This window comes from Musa acuminata, chromosome BXJ1-6 (assembly GCF_036884655.1).
Source record: "Musa acuminata AAA Group cultivar baxijiao chromosome BXJ1-6, Cavendish_Baxijiao_AAA, whole genome shotgun sequence".
NCBI classification, from domain to species: domain Eukaryota; kingdom Viridiplantae; phylum Streptophyta; class Magnoliopsida; order Zingiberales; family Musaceae; genus Musa; species Musa acuminata.
Genome location: NC_088332.1, coordinates 10897060 through 10913913, shown reverse-complemented (window position 1 = coordinate 10913913; position 16854 = coordinate 10897060). Strand labels below are relative to the sequence as shown.

At 44.4% G+C, this 16854-nt stretch overlaps 3 protein-coding genes and 1 pseudogene across 3 annotated transcripts; 2 read left to right on the top strand and 2 right to left on the bottom strand.

The window, feature by feature from the left end:
- Positions 1-1114: 1114 nt before the first annotated feature.
- On the top strand, positions 1115-2486 carry LOC135676216 (1-aminocyclopropane-1-carboxylate oxidase-like). The gene is made up of 3 exons (XM_065187141.1): positions 1115-1274; positions 1351-1586; positions 1666-2486. The coding sequence occupies exons 1-3, from the start codon at positions 1176-1178 to the stop codon at positions 2264-2266; spliced, it is 936 nt and encodes a 311-aa protein (XP_065043213.1). The 5' UTR covers positions 1115-1175; the 3' UTR covers positions 2267-2486.
- A 550-nt stretch (positions 2487-3036) lies between these two features.
- Positions 3037-4333, top strand: LOC103974594 (1-aminocyclopropane-1-carboxylate oxidase-like). The gene is made up of 3 exons (XM_009389451.3): positions 3037-3216; positions 3317-3552; positions 3645-4333. The coding sequence occupies exons 1-3, from the start codon at positions 3115-3117 to the stop codon at positions 4228-4230; spliced, it is 924 nt and encodes a 307-aa protein (XP_009387726.2). The 5' UTR covers positions 3037-3114; the 3' UTR covers positions 4231-4333.
- Positions 4334-9717: 5384 nt separating this feature from the next.
- On the bottom strand, positions 9718-11073 carry LOC135677429 (uncharacterized). Its single transcript, XM_065189785.1, has 2 exons — positions 11058-11073; positions 9718-10334 (listed from the first exon to the last, which is right to left on the bottom strand). Exons 1-2 carry the CDS (start codon positions 11071-11073, stop codon positions 9718-9720), a joined length of 633 nt encoding a protein of 210 aa, XP_065045857.1.
- A 205-nt stretch (positions 11074-11278) lies between these two features.
- On the bottom strand, positions 11279-13688 carry LOC135677428 (1-aminocyclopropane-1-carboxylate oxidase-like; annotated as a pseudogene).
- Positions 13689-16854: the final 3166 nt, after the last annotated feature.

Below are 16854 nucleotides of genomic sequence, written 5' to 3'. Positions count from 1 at the left end.
ACTGAACCTAAACCATGGGGCAGTGAAGACATTGAACTCAGAGCAGCAACAGCACACTGCATCGGAGGAAGAGCTGCAGTGGACTAATGAATGATACACTCCAAGCCTAGAAGGTGTTTGCTTGTGGTTGGGATTTTCTAGTTTACTGTCTCGTCAGCTGTTCTAGTTTCTTTTCGTGGCTTCTTGGATCCCAGTCTTCAATGAAGCACAAAGAATGAGTTCACGACGATGGAGACAGCAACCAAGGTGATGGGCACTTGGACCCACCGGCAGAACTGGTGGCAGTTTGCAGGATTAGGTAAGAGTTACTGTAGATGCATCCATTTGGCTTTCTTCTCTCCGTCAGATAATAAATGCATTGAGGTAAGAGTAATGTATCTTTCTCTTCTCTGTTGGCTGCAGCTGTTCTTCAGAGGATGAGCTGTTTTGTGTGTGTATTCTGAAGACGTGTTACCAGTTTTGTGTGTCAGAAGCCTTATTTGACGTAGAAATTAATGATTTGTTCTTTAATCCACCGAAGTCATCTCTGCAGAAGATGGAAGGGATATCATTGTTTGGAAGCGGAACAAGTCAAGAGGGCCGGGGGGGGGGGGGGGGGTTTGGGACACATGAGAAGTCGGCAGCGGGATGCTCGGACAACTGCCAACATGAACACCGAATGCAGCAACCTCAAGATGCTGTGAATGATCAAATGTTACGTTTCGATGAGGGCCTCAGAAGCACCAATAATTAATGGTCTATCTCATGTGACCACTGCAGATGTGCAGCTACCTTTCAGATGGCTACAACAAGCAACAACACTTGTTCCCATGCAGGGTGGAGAAGAGACGTGAGGGGCTGTCAGCGGTGTCACTGATGCGTAGGACAGAGCGGCATGGATGTGCATGACAAAGGGAATGGTCCAGCTCTGTTAGTGTTCGTGAGTTATGGGGGTGATGATGATGGAGTCTGTGACATGATCAGACGACCAGTGCACGTTCAATGAATTCATTCACTTGCCGACTCATGGAGCAGATTAAGAACAGCGGCCGAAATGATGATCGGGTTTCCTTTAGATATAAACCAGTAGTTGACATCCACGATGTTTGCACTATAAAAACCCCCCCATAGGCCTTCCATTCCTTCACATCCATTGCAGAAAGGTGTTTCCCAGTCTTCTGTAGCTTTGAGGCATCATGATTCCAGTCATTGATTTCTCGAAGGTGGATGGCGAGGAGAGGGCTGAAACCCTGGCCCAGATTGCTAATGGATGTGAAGAGTGGGGCTTCTTTCAGGTTCGTTAGCTTGCAGTTGGTGAGTGTAATGGTTTCTTCTCTTGGACGTCTTCTAACCAGTGTTTTGCATCTGCAGCTGGCGAACCATGGCATTCCAGTGGAGCTTCTTGAACGTGTGAAGAAGGTCTGTTCTGCGTGCTACAAGTTGCGACAGGAGAGCTTCAAGGAATCAAACCCCGTGCAGCTGCTGAACAAGTTGGTCGAGGAAGAAAGTGAGGGAGGGAATGTGGAGCGGCTGAACGACGTCGATTGGGAGGATGTGTTCGTCCTCCAAGATGATAAGCCCTGGCCATCTAATCCCCCTGAGTTCAAGTAAGAACACAAGGACGAGGAATCAAAGGAGAGAAGTTCAATGGATCGAGTCACTGATGCTTCTTGGCTAACTTTTCAGGGAGACGATGAGGGAGTACAGGAAAGAGCTGAGGAAGTTAGCCGAGAGAGTAATGGAAGCCATGGACGAGAACCTGGGACTGGAGAGGGGCTACATAAGCAGAGCATTCTCCGCAAACGGCGAGCACGAGCCCTTCTTCGGGACCAAAGTGAGTCACTACCCTCCCTGCCCGCGGCTCGACCTCGTCGACGGCCTCCGCGCCCACACCGACGCCGGCGGAGTCATCCTCCTCTTCCAGGACGACGAGGTCGGCGGCCTCCAGATCCTGAAGGACGGCAAGTGGGTCGACGTGCAGCCGGTGAAGCACTCCATCGTGATCAACACCGGGGATCAGATCGAGGTTCTCAGCAACGGGCGGTACAAGAGCGTGTGGCACCGCGTGCTCGTCTCCTCCCACGGCAACCGCCGCTCCATCGCCTCCTTCTACAACCCTTCCCTCAAGGCCACCATTGCTCCCGCCACCAAGCTTGTCGCAAGCCAGCCCCGGGAGGTTGGTGCTTCGTATCCCGAGTTCGTGTTCGGGGACTACATGGACGTGTATATGAAGCAGAAGTTCCTCCCCAAGGAGCCAAGGTTTCAGGCGGTGGCAGCAGCTCTGTGAAAATGCAGGAAGGAGATGATACACTCCAGGGTAGTTTAATGTGTGACCATCTAAGTATATCAGTGTCGTATATTTATAGGTCGGTATCAGCGACAGATGCTTGCTTGCTTGGACATGTGCAGCACATCTGTATGATACAAGTACTGCGTACTGAGTCTGTTGTCGAGTCTGTGTGCTTTGCTTCGTACATTACCTGGAGCCTATATTCCAAGTTGTGTCAGGTATTATAAGCTCTTCCGTGCGTTCTCCATGATGCTTGTGGTTCTCCTCCAACTTTGATGTTCTTCATTAAAAGCCCAGCCATAGAACTCACTGGGACTTGTATGCCAGTTTGCCATCTTGAAGCCCGTTTCCAGCCCAGCTAAGATTCTACACGTACGTGTTCGCTGAAGATTGCTGAACTTGTAAACAATGTAACGAAGAAACGAAATATGTCGTACAGCCATGATGGAAACCAGGAAGCCTCGTGTATGCTTCGTAGTCAAAGCCAGTCAAGGTTTGGTATGGTGGGGGCGGGGTTGGGTAGACATCTTATCAACGTGATCTAAGATTTTCCAAGTCGAGCTGCGTCATAACGTTTTGGTCGTTCATTTCATGAGCTGATTTCCTTGTGAAATGTACTTCGAGATGGGATAAGACGGCAGCTTCGTTGAGCATGGAGAAAAGGTTTGACCAGGAACACGGCTTAGTTCCCGGTTATTTCCTCTGATTGGTATGTGAGATCTGATATGGAAGCTTGATGCAGTATAAAAGGTCCCAGTTGGCTCCATTTCTCTTCATCCGATCCATTCGAGAAGCAATACAGAAGCATAATTTGCAACCAGAGCATCATCTCCTCCTCGCTAGAAATGGCCATTCCAGTCATCGATTTCTCGAAGTTGGAGGGGAAGGAAAGAGCTGAAACCTTGGCACGGATTGCCAATGGATGCCAAGAATGGGGATTCTTTCAGGTTTGCATCCCATTTGACCGGTTCCTTCTTTGTCCTTACTGGGATCTTTTCGAGTTGACGCTGGTACTAAAGCAGAGGAATCTACCTGACCTGTTTGCAGCTGGTGAACCATGGGATTCCGGTGGAGCTCTTGGAACGCGTGAAGAAGGTGTGCTCCGAGTGCTACAGGCTCAGAGCGGAGGGCTTCAAGGCGTCCAAACCTGTGCAGCTGTTGAACAAGCTGGTGGAAGAAGAAAGCGACGCCGCCGATGCTAAGCCCTTGGATAACGTGGATTGGGAGGATGTCTTCCTTCTCCAGGATGACAACGAGTGGCCGGCCAACCCTCCAGAGTTCAGGTGATCATCAACTTCCACGCAGGGCTCGTCAGGCTAATTGATATGTAGTTATAAGTGCCTAACGTATGCGCTCTTCATGCGCAATCTTGCAGGGAGACCATGAAGGAGTACAGGGAAGAGCTGAGGAAGCTGGCTGAGAAGGTGATGGAAGTAATGGATGAGAATCTGGGGTTCGAGAAGGGCTCCATCAGGAACTCATTCTCCGGAAACGGCGAGCATCAACCCTTCTTCGGCACCAAGGTGAGCCACTACCCACCGTGCCCGCGCCTGGACATGGTGAACGGCCTTCGCGCCCACACCGACGCAGGCGGCGTCATCCTCCTCTTCCAAGACGACCAAGTGGGCGGCCTGCAGATCCTTAAAGACGGGCAGTGGATCGACGTGCAGCCAGTGGCCAATGCCATCGTCATCAACACGGGAGACCAGATCGAAGTCCTCAGCAACGGGCGGTACAAGAGCGTGTGGCACCGCGTGCTGACGACCAGCGACGGCAACCGCCGCTCCATCGCTTCCTTCTACAACCCCTCCTTGAAGGCCACCATCGCTCCAGGGACCAACAAGGACGACTCTGCTACAGCGCTGTACCCCAAGTACGTTTTCGGGGACTACATGGATGTGTACGTGAAGCAAAAGTTCTTGGCCAAGGAACCGCGGTTCGCGGCAGTGACAGCAGTGTGAGGATAGCAAAAGTGCACGTTGTTCATTACGATGTATTGTTCCTTCGATTTAATTCTTCGCATGTAATGAATAAAACGAGTCGTCAGCCTCTCGACTTTGATCACATATGTTCTGATTTCTACGGTTCTTTCATGTTAATAGAAATAATGACAAAGGTAAATATAAAATGATATTTTTGTATTTCTTATATCTTAAATAAATCTATAATTTAAAGATCAATCTGTATATTTTAATTGAGTAATTTAAGTATATAATTAAGAAAAAAAAATTCTTAAAATTTGTATAAATATACATCACCTTAATGAAAAAAATCATGACTCTTTACAAGTTCTTCAATTAATCATGATATCAAATCTTTTCTTACTTCAAGACTTCTCCTTCCTCGTTGTTTGATGATCATAGTCTCTCTTTTTTGTTGACCTACCAATTTTCTCATTTGTCCAACTATCGCGGACAAAATTATAAATAGAATGTTTGATATAATGTTTATGTATGTCCGTATCTTTTGGTTTGTTTATGCTCTGTACATATAGAGGGATGGTCAAAGGGTTAATAGCCTTATTTTAGTTGGGTTTAGTAGCCGTTTTATGTTTGTAAATAAAGGTTAGTGTCATGTGGACACTTGTGAGAGATTTTGGTATGTAGTGGACTATTTTAACCCTTTGTTGTGCAACCATTCAGAGCTTGTAAAGTTTGTTTGTAATTTGCATTGGCTATGAAGTGTTTTCTGAGATGTTTGCTTGTGGATCCCGAGTGAGACGATTTCTCTAACCCGTTTTCTCTTTTGTAGGTTTTAAGGGACTATGGGAGGTTTCGAGGAGGCTGACCTTTGCGGACGGACACGCAATGGTGCCACACGACTTAGGCATGTTGGGAAAAACCTGTTAAAGTGGAATAATTTTTTTCCCTCTTTGTGTATCAAAATGGGTTCCTCATCAAAATACCAACTTGATATCAAAATGCTAATATCAACCAAAACAATATAAACAATATTACCAATAAATCAATCACACAGTAAGACCAAATTTTAACGTGTAAAACTCAATGCGGGAAAAACCACGGGACCGTAGTCCACCTCAAACTTCCACTATCAATAGTAATGATAACAGGTTTATAATAAATCTTTTCTAGAATAACTAGAGGATTACAATAACATCAAGAACATAGATCTTGGCTTAAGAATAGCAAATCATCATCTTATAGGATGGATCTCATCAACAGATAATTCTAAGTCTTACAAAGTGGATATAGCAGGAAAGTATCTCAGAGAGGGTAAACTATATATCAATACTATTAAGATTATAGAGCTTGCTGCAAGGATTCTCTACATAAAATTTGAGCAAAAACTGACAACGTTTGGCCACTGATCGTCAAGCAGAAAACTCCTAATCTTTTTCTCTCTCTCTCTGTTCTTTTCTCTCTCTCCACATCGTTGTTGCTGCAAACACGTTCGTTGAACTCTGTCGCTGCCCTCACGCTGCCCATTCATAGCCCTATCTCTCTCTCTTTTTAATTTCTTTGATTTGGGCTCAAAAGGCCTAATTGACCAAGCCCACATATGGGCTGGACCCAACAATTCTCCCCCTCCAGCTCATATGGTGGGCTGTACCAAGCCCGCTCTTCGCCTACATGCTTCAAGCTTCTCCTTAGGCAAAGACTTTGTCAACATATCTGAACCATTCTCATTGGTATGCACTTTTTCCAACTGTAATTCTTTCATCTCAAGCACATCACGAATCCAGTGATATCTCACATCAATGTGCTTGGATCTAGAATGATATGTTGAATTCTTAGAGAGGTGAATGTCACTCTAACTATCATAGTAAACAGTATATCCTTCCTGTTTCAAACCCAATTCTTGTAGAAACTTTTTCATCCATAAAGCTTCCTTGCAGGCTTTAGTAACTACTATGTATTCTGCTTCTGTGGTTGATAGAGCAACACAATTCTGTAACTTTGATTGCCAAGAGACTACTCCCCCTACAAATGTCATCAAGAACCCCGAAGTGGATTTCTTGGAATCAGTATCACCTACCATGTTTGCAACTGTGTGCCCTTCTAACACAGGTTCATCATTGCCAAAACATAAATATCTTAATATCTTAATATCTACTTCACTGCTGCCTAATGTTCCTTTCTAGGATTAGAGAGAAATCGGCTAACAACTCCAACCGCATGAGCTATATCTGACCTAGTACAAACCATAGCATATATCAAACTGCCTACTGCAAATGAGTAAGGTACTCTAGACATTTCTTCTTTTTCTTTCTCACTTGTAGGACATTGTTTCGAACTAAGCTTGAAATGACCAGCAAGTGGAGAACAAACTACTTTAGCTTTACTCATGTTGAATCTTTCAAGAACCTTTTTAATGTAAGTCTCCTAAGATAGCTAAATCTTCCTTTTCTTCCTATCACGAAGAATCTTCATGCCAAGAGGCATTCGTGCAAGAGGCATCACGAGAACAAGTAATCTGGGAAGAAAGTGTAGCGCACAAAAGTTATGATGACTGAGTTTTAGCTATAGCTTAATGTTGGCAACTATACTTGATGGTGCTCAAGGCAAGCGTGGCACTTGGTAAAGAATGAGACAATGCAAGGCGGAATGGGTTGTTTAGCGATCGAAAGAGTTGTGCAAAGCTCACAAAGGTGAGGGGAATTGCTACCTTGAAGAATTTGGTACTCATATAAGGGTCTTGTATACGAATGATGGAATGTTCATGGCCATCCCAAGGCAGCCGAAGCTCGATGCCATGGAGCATTGAAACTTTTTCTTCTGTATGAGAAGGATACGTCTGTAGGAGGTTGAAGTGTGCAGTAAGTTCAGCATGTTGCTAGGCCTTGAAGGGTGTAGCAGAGACTGTATTTGCTAGTCATAGGTGCCCAGTAAGCCAATCACGTGAGTGATAACACGTGTGACTTGATACAAAATCTTTTTGCTTATTATATTTTGACATATATCACTTTATATTTACTATTGCATATATGCATATAGGTGCCCAGTAAGCCAATCACGTGAGTGATGACACGTGCGGTACTCTTTTGTAGGTCCTAAGGGACCATGGGAGGTTTCGAGGAGGTTGACCTTTGCGGACAGACATGCAAGGGGACCGCACGACTTAGTCAAAACCAGCTAAGTCCATGACAGATGGTATCAGAGCGGGACAAACACTTATAGAAACACTTGGCATGCAAATGTGGGGGATCTAGCGAGGCTGCATTGAGGGCTGCCAGCACGCATGACCATTTTGGGGAAAACGAGCGTGGAGATGTAGGGAAATAGAGTCGCTCAGAGGAGCAAACATCTGAGCTTGGCATTCAGAGGAATGACCAACCCTTCGTGCAAGAGGCACCACGAGAACAAGCAAGCTGGGAAGAAAGTGTAGCATACAAAATTTAGGATGGCTGAGTTTGAGCTATGGCTCAATGTTGGCAACTATACTTGATGGTGCTCAAGGCAAGCATGGCGCTTGATAAAGAATGAGACAATGTAAGGCGGAATGGGTTGTTTATTAATCGAAAGAGTTGTGCAAAGCTCACAGAGATGAGGGGAATTGCTAACTTGAAGAATTCGGTACTCATGCAAGGTCTTGTATACGAACGATGGAATGTTCATGGCCATCCCAAGGCAATCGAAGCTCGAAGCTATGGAGCATTGAAACTTTCTCTTCGGTATGAGAAGGATACGTCCATAGGAGGTTGAAGTGTGTAGTAAGTTTAGTATGTTGCTAGGCCTTGAGGGGTGTAGCAGGGACTGTATTTGCTAGTCATAGGTGCCTAGTAAGCCAATCACGTGAGTAATGACACGTGTGACTTGATACAGAATTTTTTTACGTATTATATTTTGGCATATATCACTTTATATTAACTATTGCATATATGCATATATATATATATATATATATATATATATATATATATATATATATATATATATTGTGATGTCCTTGGATTTGTGCAATGGGAATTGGATCGTGATGAGATCACGATAGTGAGACCGATTCACCTTTAAACACATATCCTAAATAATCTCGGTCATAGGTTACTCGAGAGGGACATCGAGATAACCGGACAGACTGGTGTGCTTTATACCCATCCATATGATGGATGCAACTGGTCTCATAGCTACTCGTGTGGGGACACTAGGGATACAGTACAGGTGCTCATTGGAGAATGAGTTCACTGATTGATCCGCTTACGGAATGTTGGATGGTTGATGATGCCTTATTGTCAGATAGCGATTCTGTAGTCCTAGTGGTGTATCTGGTCCTTAGACTTGAGATACCAAGGATATCCTGTATGAGTACTCCACTCTTTGATACCAGACTTATATGTTTGGCTGTCTCAGATCTATTACAGCTGGTCATTGGGAGTGGTAGTCAACCTTACGAGGGCTATTGAGTGTCGATAGTGGATCATCCACTCTCGGCATCATGAGAGGAATATCCCATGTGTTCTTGCTCAGACAAATCCCTAGCTAGGGTCATTCGGGTTGAGAGAGAAAGAGTTCTCCGTGAGAATTCGATTAGAGCGAGACTCGAGTAGAAACCATATGGGTTTGACGACACCATGCTCGATATATGGTCTTTGGGATATTAGATGGATGAGGGACTATAGGTACACAGTAACTAAGGACAAATAGGTCCAATGGATTGGATTCCCCTGTATCGTCTAAGGACTACGGCGTAGTGGCCTAGTACGTCCGTAGTCGATGAGTCGAGTGAATTATTACAGAGATAATAATTCACTAAGTTAGAAGGAGTTCTGATAGGTATGACGAATGGCCAGCTCGATATTGGGCCTAGAGGGTCACACACATATGGTAGGCATTGCGATGAGTAGAGGTTCGGATATGAGATATCCGCCAGACCCCTTATCTTATTGGATATCCAATAAGCCCATAAATTATTGGATCCCATGGAAGAGATCCAATAAGAGCCCATGAGAGATTATTGGATAGAGATCCACTAATCAAAAAGGCTTGGGTAATTGGATGCAGATCCGATACCCACTAGGGGAGGATCCATTAGGGTTTGATAGGGGACCTCTATAAATAGGAGGGATTCAGAGCCTCATAGACCAAAGCCTTTGCTTGCCTCTCATATTCTCCTCCCCCTCTCCACCTCAGAGCAGGCCTGGAGTTTTGAGGAGCATCGTCGCAGCCCTACCGTGTGGATCACCGCTAGAGAGGAGGACGCTTGACCTCCTTCACCCTCTCCTAAAGATCTGCAAGGAAATAGGGATATACGATCTCCCTAGGTAATACAATATACTCTATATGCAGTTTTAAGTTTCACGGATTTTGCGCACCAACTTTTTGCACGACGACGAACATCTCTTTGGGAATAGGGGATTTTATTTTCTTGTTCTTCCGCTGCACATGTGATGTCGCTCCCAAGATTTCCCAATAGTGGTATCAAAGCCATGTTGTTCATGCGATAAATTGGTTTCGAACTGCGTGTGTTGTGTTTTTGAGAAGCTTTTGACGTCAAAATCGTTGACGCAAAAGCGAGAAAGGGCAGCAACTGTTGCTACCCTCGCTGCCGTCGCAGATGGTAGCACATCTGTGTGCAAGTAGGCCGCTTGCAGCGGCAGCCGCAAGACAGGACGCGTGCGGCCAGGCCCCTGCGCGCGGGCACTGTGCCCGCACGCAACAGCGGTGCTTGCGGGTGTTGGACCCGTGGGCAGAGGCGCCGCAGGGCAGCGGCGCCTGCGGCCGTTGCTCCTGCGGGGTGACACACCACAGGGCAGCGGCACTTGTGGCCGCTGCTCCCGCGAGCAAAACCCAGCCGCCTGCGGGTGTTGGACCCACGAGCAGAGGCACCGCAGGGCAGCGGCGCCTGCGGCCGCTGCTCCCCCTGTGGCCGCTACTCCCGCGGGCAAAAACCTCGTAGGGGCGGCCGCCCGGCCAGGCAGCACCGCTTGCGGGCACTGCCTCGCGGGCAAAACCACCCACGGAGGGGTCGACGCCCACTAGGGCGCCTGCCCGCGGGAGGCAGCGGTACCCACGGGGGCGCCCCAGCTCCGCCGCACAGCCCACCGCCGGCAGGGTGGTGGCGGCGACGGCGATAGCAGCAGTAGCAAGAGAAAGGGGCTTAGGGTTTTCTGGGCAAAAGATAGTTTTGCCCCTCAGAATTTGAGAAATTCCAGTTTCTATCTTTTATCTAAATTATGAAAATACCCCTAAAAATTCAAAAATTCCCTATATGTCCTTGATTTTAAAAAAATATTAATTAATTAAAAAGTTTAGTTGATTATTATTTTTATTATTATCTAGTAGTCCTACATGATAATGATTATTTATACATGTGATGTATGATGTGTGGACGGATGATCATGGACCGTGTGATGTGTGTACTTGTGATTATTATTATTAGGGTCTGCAAACATCTATTATATTTCTCATTTATTGTCAAGCCTACGTGCCTATGATTAAGTTGTAATCACATGAGGAGGCACAGCGAGAGCGTGAATGCGATAGCGGGACCCACGAGACGGACGATTGCAATGCATGAAGATGCATCGAGATGTCGACGGAATCGACGAGGACGAGATGGATAATCACAGGGCATGAAGATGCACGGTTGCACACATAGATCTTGATGTGAGTGATTAGGCCTACTGGCTCGGGCTTGATCACATTAAGTTGTGGTACATGATCATCTGGTGTGATTGCTTATACACATACTAGACATGTATATATATTTGTATGCGATGTAGATATATATTAAATATGTATATGTGTGACATGTCATATTAGGAGACCAAATCATAGAAACAACTCTCTCGATAATATTAAGTCGGTAAACGTAAGGCAATTAGATTGACCCACGTGGCCTTCCATCATTATAGGTAGGAACCAATTCCCGATATAAGTTGAATTGGTTGAGTCCCTCGAGACTCACTTATATCGCGATTCGTTATCTTGCTTATGACATAGAGATGTCACCAGTGACCTGAGGACATGGTATGCTTGGTCGAGTCCCTCGAGGGTATATCATCAAAGTGTTGACTTAACTGAACATCATGGTTTATCGAGTCCCTCGAGATCATGGTGATTCGGAGGCCGAACAGCGGCGGTTGCCGTTGCTGGTCGTCAGCACGCGGTGCCACACGCTCTTGTACTGCCCGTTGCTGAGGACTTCGATCTGGTCTCCCGTGTTGATGACGATGGCATTAGCCACTAGCTGCACGTCGATCCACTGCCCGTCTTTAAGGATCTGCAGGCCGCCCACTTAGTCGTCTTGGAAGCGGAGGATGACGCCGCCTGCGTTGGTGTGGGCGCGAAGGCCGTTCACCATGTCCAGGCGCAGGCACGGTGGGTAGTGGCTCACCTTGGTGCCGAAGAAGGGTTGATGCTCGCCGTTTCCGGAGAATGAGTTCCTGATGGAGCCCTTCTCGAACCCCAGATTCTCATCCATTACTTCCATCACCTTCTCAGCCAGCTTCCTCAGCTCTTCCCTGTACTCCTTCATGGTGATAAGTAGATAAGATTTCCTCAAGGCAGTTGAGGAAATCTCTAAGCAGTTGAGAAAATTTCTCCCTGCTGAATGTGTATAACCTCCCTGTTGAGTGTGTATAAATAGCTATCAAGAGCTCCCTATCAAATGAATAAGTCAATTACATCTTATACATTTCATAGTTTCTTCTACAATTTCTATCTTTCTATCTTCTTCGTTTAATTCTTATCATGGTATCAGAGCAGTTTGCCTAGAGCAAGCCCTCTTCTCGCTTCTCGACCGGAGTCCATCGCCTCCTCTTGGGTCGCAGCCGCAGCCGCTCGACCATCCCTCTCGCGGCGACGTCTCTGCCCCTCAGCCGTAGCCATTCGCTGCAGCCTACTGCAGCACTTGCGGTTGCAGCACTTCTTCCGTGGGCAACTCTCCTAAAGGAAGAACAGTCACGGCCTTTGTTTCTACCGCTGGCTGCTGCTCCCTTGCCAACCGAAGTCTTCCGCTGAAAACTCCGCCGTTCTTTCGGCCACCAAACTCCAACACTGCATTACTGCAACTATCTCCAACCTTGCAGATTTCTCCAGCATCGCTGTAGCAATCGCTGCAAGCTGCAGAGATTTCTTCCACCTCGCTGCAACAATCTCTCCTCTGCAGTGCATCGCTGCAGCCTTCTCTGCAGTTCATCGCGCTATAGCCTCCTCTGCAATTCATCACTATAGCCTCCTCTACAGTTCATCGATCTGCTTTTCTCTGTAGTTCGTCGCTGCAGCCTCCTCTACAGCACATCGATATGCTTTTCTCCTCCTCCCTCCCTCCTATATCTTTACATCTTTTGTAAAGATCACTTCAACCGCCACAAAATATCTGGGATGTCTTCATTTTCCTCTTCCGATATTTCTATCCCTGTTTCTGTAGGGACTCTGAGCACTTCTCAAAGTCTTATCACCATCAATGCTGCAGCACTCATTCCCTTCAAATTATCCAAAGGCGGCAACTATGCATCTTGGCGGGCACAACTTTCTAATATTCTATTTGGCTATGATCTCTTAGGTTACGTTGATGGCTCTCTTCAGTGTCCACCTGAAATGGTCAACATCCCAGGCGAACCCAGTCCAGTGCCAAATCCAGCCCGCAAACTATTTTCATCTCATCGGTCAAACTATTTTCACATCCTTGATGGAAGCTCAATCTTGCGGGGGCTGATAAGCAGTTGAGAAAAATCTCTAAGCAGTTGAGAAAAATCCTCCCTGCTGAATGTGTATAACCTTCCTGTTGAGTGTGTATAAATAGCTATCAAGAGCTCATTATCAAATGAATAAGTCAATTACATCTTATACATTTCATAGTATTTTCTACAATTTCTATCTTCTTCGTTTAATTCTTATCACATGGTCTCTTGAATGACCGTGCAAACTTTCAGCACTTGGACAGACGAGTACGGCCACATATCAATCAGCCTAACAAGTCCCGATAGGAAGCTGATGATTACCTGAACTCCGGTGGGTTGGACGGCCACTCATTGTCGTCCTGGAGTAGGAAGACATCCTCCCAGTCCACGTCGTCCAAGCGTTTAGCGTCGGCAGCTTCGTCTTCTTCTTCCACCAGCTTGTTCAACAGCTGCACAGGCTTCGACCCCTTGAAGCCCTCGGCTCTGAGCCTGTAGCACTCGGAACACACCTTCTTCACGCGTTCCAAGAGCTCCACCGGAATCCCATGGTTCACCAGCTGCAAACAGGTCAGGTAGATTCCTCTGCTTTAGTACCAGCGTCAACTCGAAAAGATCCCAGTAAGGACAAAGAAGGAACCGGTCAAATGGGATGCAAACCTGAAAGAATCCCCATTCTTGGCATCCATTGGCAATCCGTGCCAAGATTTCAGCTTTTTCCTTCCCCTCCAACTTTGAGAAATCGATGACTGGAATGGCCATTTCTAGCGAGGAGGAGATGATGCTCTGGTTGCAAATTATGCTTCTGTATTGCTTCTCGAATGGATCGAATGAAGAGAAATGGAGCCAACTGGGACCTTTTATACTGCATCAAGCTTCCATATCAGATCTCACATACCAATCAGAGGAAATAACCGGGAACTAAGCCGTGTTCCTGGTCAAATCTTTTCTCCATGGTCAACTAAACCGCCATCTTATCCCATCTACGAGGAGATCAGCTCATGAAATAAACGACCAAAACGTTACGATGCAGCTCGACTTCGGAAAATGTGAGGTCACGTCGATAAGATGTCTACCCAAAAATCCCCTATTATACTGAATGTTGACCGGCTTTGACTAGGAACGCTACTCGAGTCTTCCTAGTTTCCATCGTGGCTATACGACATATTTCGTTTCTTCAGTACATTGCTCACAAGCTCATTCCATGTTTTAAGTCTTAGAGATCAATTACTTAAATTATTTAATCAAATTTATATTTAAATATAAGATTGATTGAGGATGAAACAAATATATGAATGTCTTTTTATGTTTACCTTTATTATGATCTTCGATCATACTCTCGCAAGATTGAGCTTTCGTCAATGATGTCAATCTTAAACCGACATTTCGAAAGGTAGTCGGTGACTTTTATTGCTAATACAATCATCACAATTAATTAAAATTATACTTGATTTAAAATTTAGAAGAAAGTAAGGAGAGATTAACTATTATTGATTGCATGATGACAAATGACCAAGACGACGATGTCACACATTGATTGGAGCAGTAATTGAAGCAAAAATGATTGGTTTGATGATTTGTGAAATTGATGATCGTTCATTAATGTTATCTTTATTTTGACATTCGATTAAACTTGCCCTTATGCTCAGATCCTTTATAATGAATAAGTCAAGAAAAAATCCAATAGTATAATGGAGTTATTTCCTAAGTTGTGTGGTTGAATTTATTTTTCGAGCTATTTGAGTTGAACTTACCATCATGGTTGGAGAGTTAATTGTATAATATGGGATGATGTCTCTATTTATTACCCACGAGACTTCTTGTTCAGTCATTTATTAAAGTTCTTGCTATTTTAATTATCTCTTCCTTTGGATTTTTGATTGAATTAAGTTGTGATAGTTGGTCCTATCTTCATCTCTTCTTATTTCAAATACATTTCATAATCAATCATCTTATCATATAGTTTTTCAAATAATATTGATGAGTCACGTGCACAAATTATTGTCACTAGTTTTTTATATAACTTTGATGAGTCAGTTGCATGAATTGTTATCATCAGTTTTTTATATTCGTCTCTTAGGCTATTGAGAGTGTGAATAGTGATTATCTATAATAATTGTTAGATTTTATATATAATCAATAATAGTACTTTTCTCTTGGGGTTGCTTTCATTAAAGTAGAAAAAGACTTAGCATTATGAGTGCGAGAGCGATTCACGAAGATGGTTTATAACTTGGACCATGCTTCTATCATAATATTGTATGAAAGAGATTAATGACATTATTGAGCTAGTAGCTGAGGCTTGAATGACTTGTAGAATAAGACGGTCTTGACATAATCATAATTTATGGTTTGAATTTGCCATTAGGATTGGTTCTCATTGTACATGGATATCTTTGGGTTGGCAATCGAAGGAGCCATCGTTATAACTTCGCAAATCATATCTAAAAAGAAGGTTGATAAATCAAAGTTACCAAGATATATTTTTATCACCTTTGGAGAGTTGGAAGGGAATCAATGTTGTTGCATTAATAGAGATGAGTCTTGTAGGTGAAGAGCAAATATTGTTTCTTAAGGGAACAATCACCACAGTATCTAAATTAGAAGAGGAAGAAGACATAATTGTTAAATAGTCAAAGGAAAGGACACACCAAAGTAGTGGACAGTAGCAAATGATGCAAAGTTTGCCACATTGTGAAATTTGAATGATGGCCTTGGATCAAATTAGATTATCAGAGAGGGGAACGATCTATCGTAGATTGCCAGAGGACTAGTTAAATCAGTGTGGTGGATGACTAATTAGATCAGTAATGGAGAGGGGAACAATTGTCGAAGGCGGCAGATCAGAACAGTGTCACTAGAGGATTGATAAAATGATCGAGGTGGTGGAGCAAATCTGTTGCACAGATCATGAAGGGGAGATCACATTGTCATTATTGCTACAAGGAGGAGGCAGTGTCATTGTTGCAGACTAAAGATGACTGGTGTTGCTATTGCTACATAATATATCACGAAGGGGAGATCGCATTGTCATTGTTGCTGCGACGAGGAGGTAGTGTTGTTGTTGTTGTAGAAACAACAATATTTATGGGTGTAGAGGAGCAACAGAGGAAGCTATGCTGAGCACGTTAGTGAGATGAGAAAATCAATGATGGAGGGCAATGGTAAGAGAGAAGAACAAATCTGCGATAGATATGGCGTTGGAGAAGGACCGTTGGGCAAAAGAGGAAATCGGTAGCGTGGTAATCGGTAGGTCAACGAAGAAGAGAGATTATTATCACCAGACAATGAGGAGAGGGAAGTCTTGAGGTTAGAAGAGCTATGATATCATGATTAATTGAAGAACTTGTAAAGAGTTATGATTTTTTTTTATTAAGGTGATGTGTATATATATATATTTTAAGAAAGAAAATTTTCTTATGACCAACAAAATAGAAAACGGGTTAGAGAAAGCGCCTCACTCGGGATCCATAAGCTAACATTTCATAAAACACTTCATAGCCAATGCAAATTACAAACATACTTTACAAACTCTGAACGGTTGCACAACAATGGGTCAAAATGGTCCACTACAGACCGAAATATCTCACAAGTGTCCACATGATACAACCTTTATTTACAAGCCTAAAATGACTACCAAACCCAACTAAAATGAGGCTATCAAGCCTTTGACCGTCCCTCTAAAAGTTGTGCAAAGCATGAACAAACCAAAAGACACGGACATACATAAACATTACATCTAATATTTTATTTATAATTTTGTCCGTGACATTCTCCCTCGCTTATTCCTTCGACATCCTTATCGAATCCTTTGCCGACACTACAACTCTTCGCCTTTGCTAAGTCTTTAATCTTCTGCTCTAGCTATAATGTGTCACTTGGCTCCCAATAGCTCTCCGCTGCTGTTGTTGAGTAGTTGAACTCTTGATCCGCCATGCTGCTTCAACTCGTCAATGACTTTGACTCTAGTATGGGGTTGAATGAGTTGTGTTGATCCCTGTTGGTT

Bases quoted from the DNA above. Each gene is read 5' to 3' on its own strand.
- LOC135676216 (XM_065187141.1), top strand. From the start codon at position 1,176: ATGATTCCAGTCATTGATTTCTCGAAGGTGGATGGCGAGGAGAGGGCT. The intron at 1,275-1,350 runs GTTCGTTAGCTT...TTGCATCTGCAG, and splicing joins AAGAGTGGGGCTTCTTTCAG to CTGGCGAACCATGGCATTCC. The intron at 1,587-1,665 runs GTAAGAACACAA...CTAACTTTTCAG, and splicing joins TCTAATCCCCCTGAGTTCAA to GGAGACGATGAGGGAGTACA.
- LOC103974594 (XM_009389451.3), top strand. From the start codon at position 3,115: ATGGCCATTCCAGTCATCGATTTCTCGAAGTTGGAGGGGAAGGAAAGA. The intron at 3,217-3,316 runs GTTTGCATCCCA...ACCTGTTTGCAG, and splicing joins AAGAATGGGGATTCTTTCAG to CTGGTGAACCATGGGATTCC. The intron at 3,553-3,644 runs GTGATCATCAAC...GCAATCTTGCAG, and splicing joins GCCAACCCTCCAGAGTTCAG to GGAGACCATGAAGGAGTACA.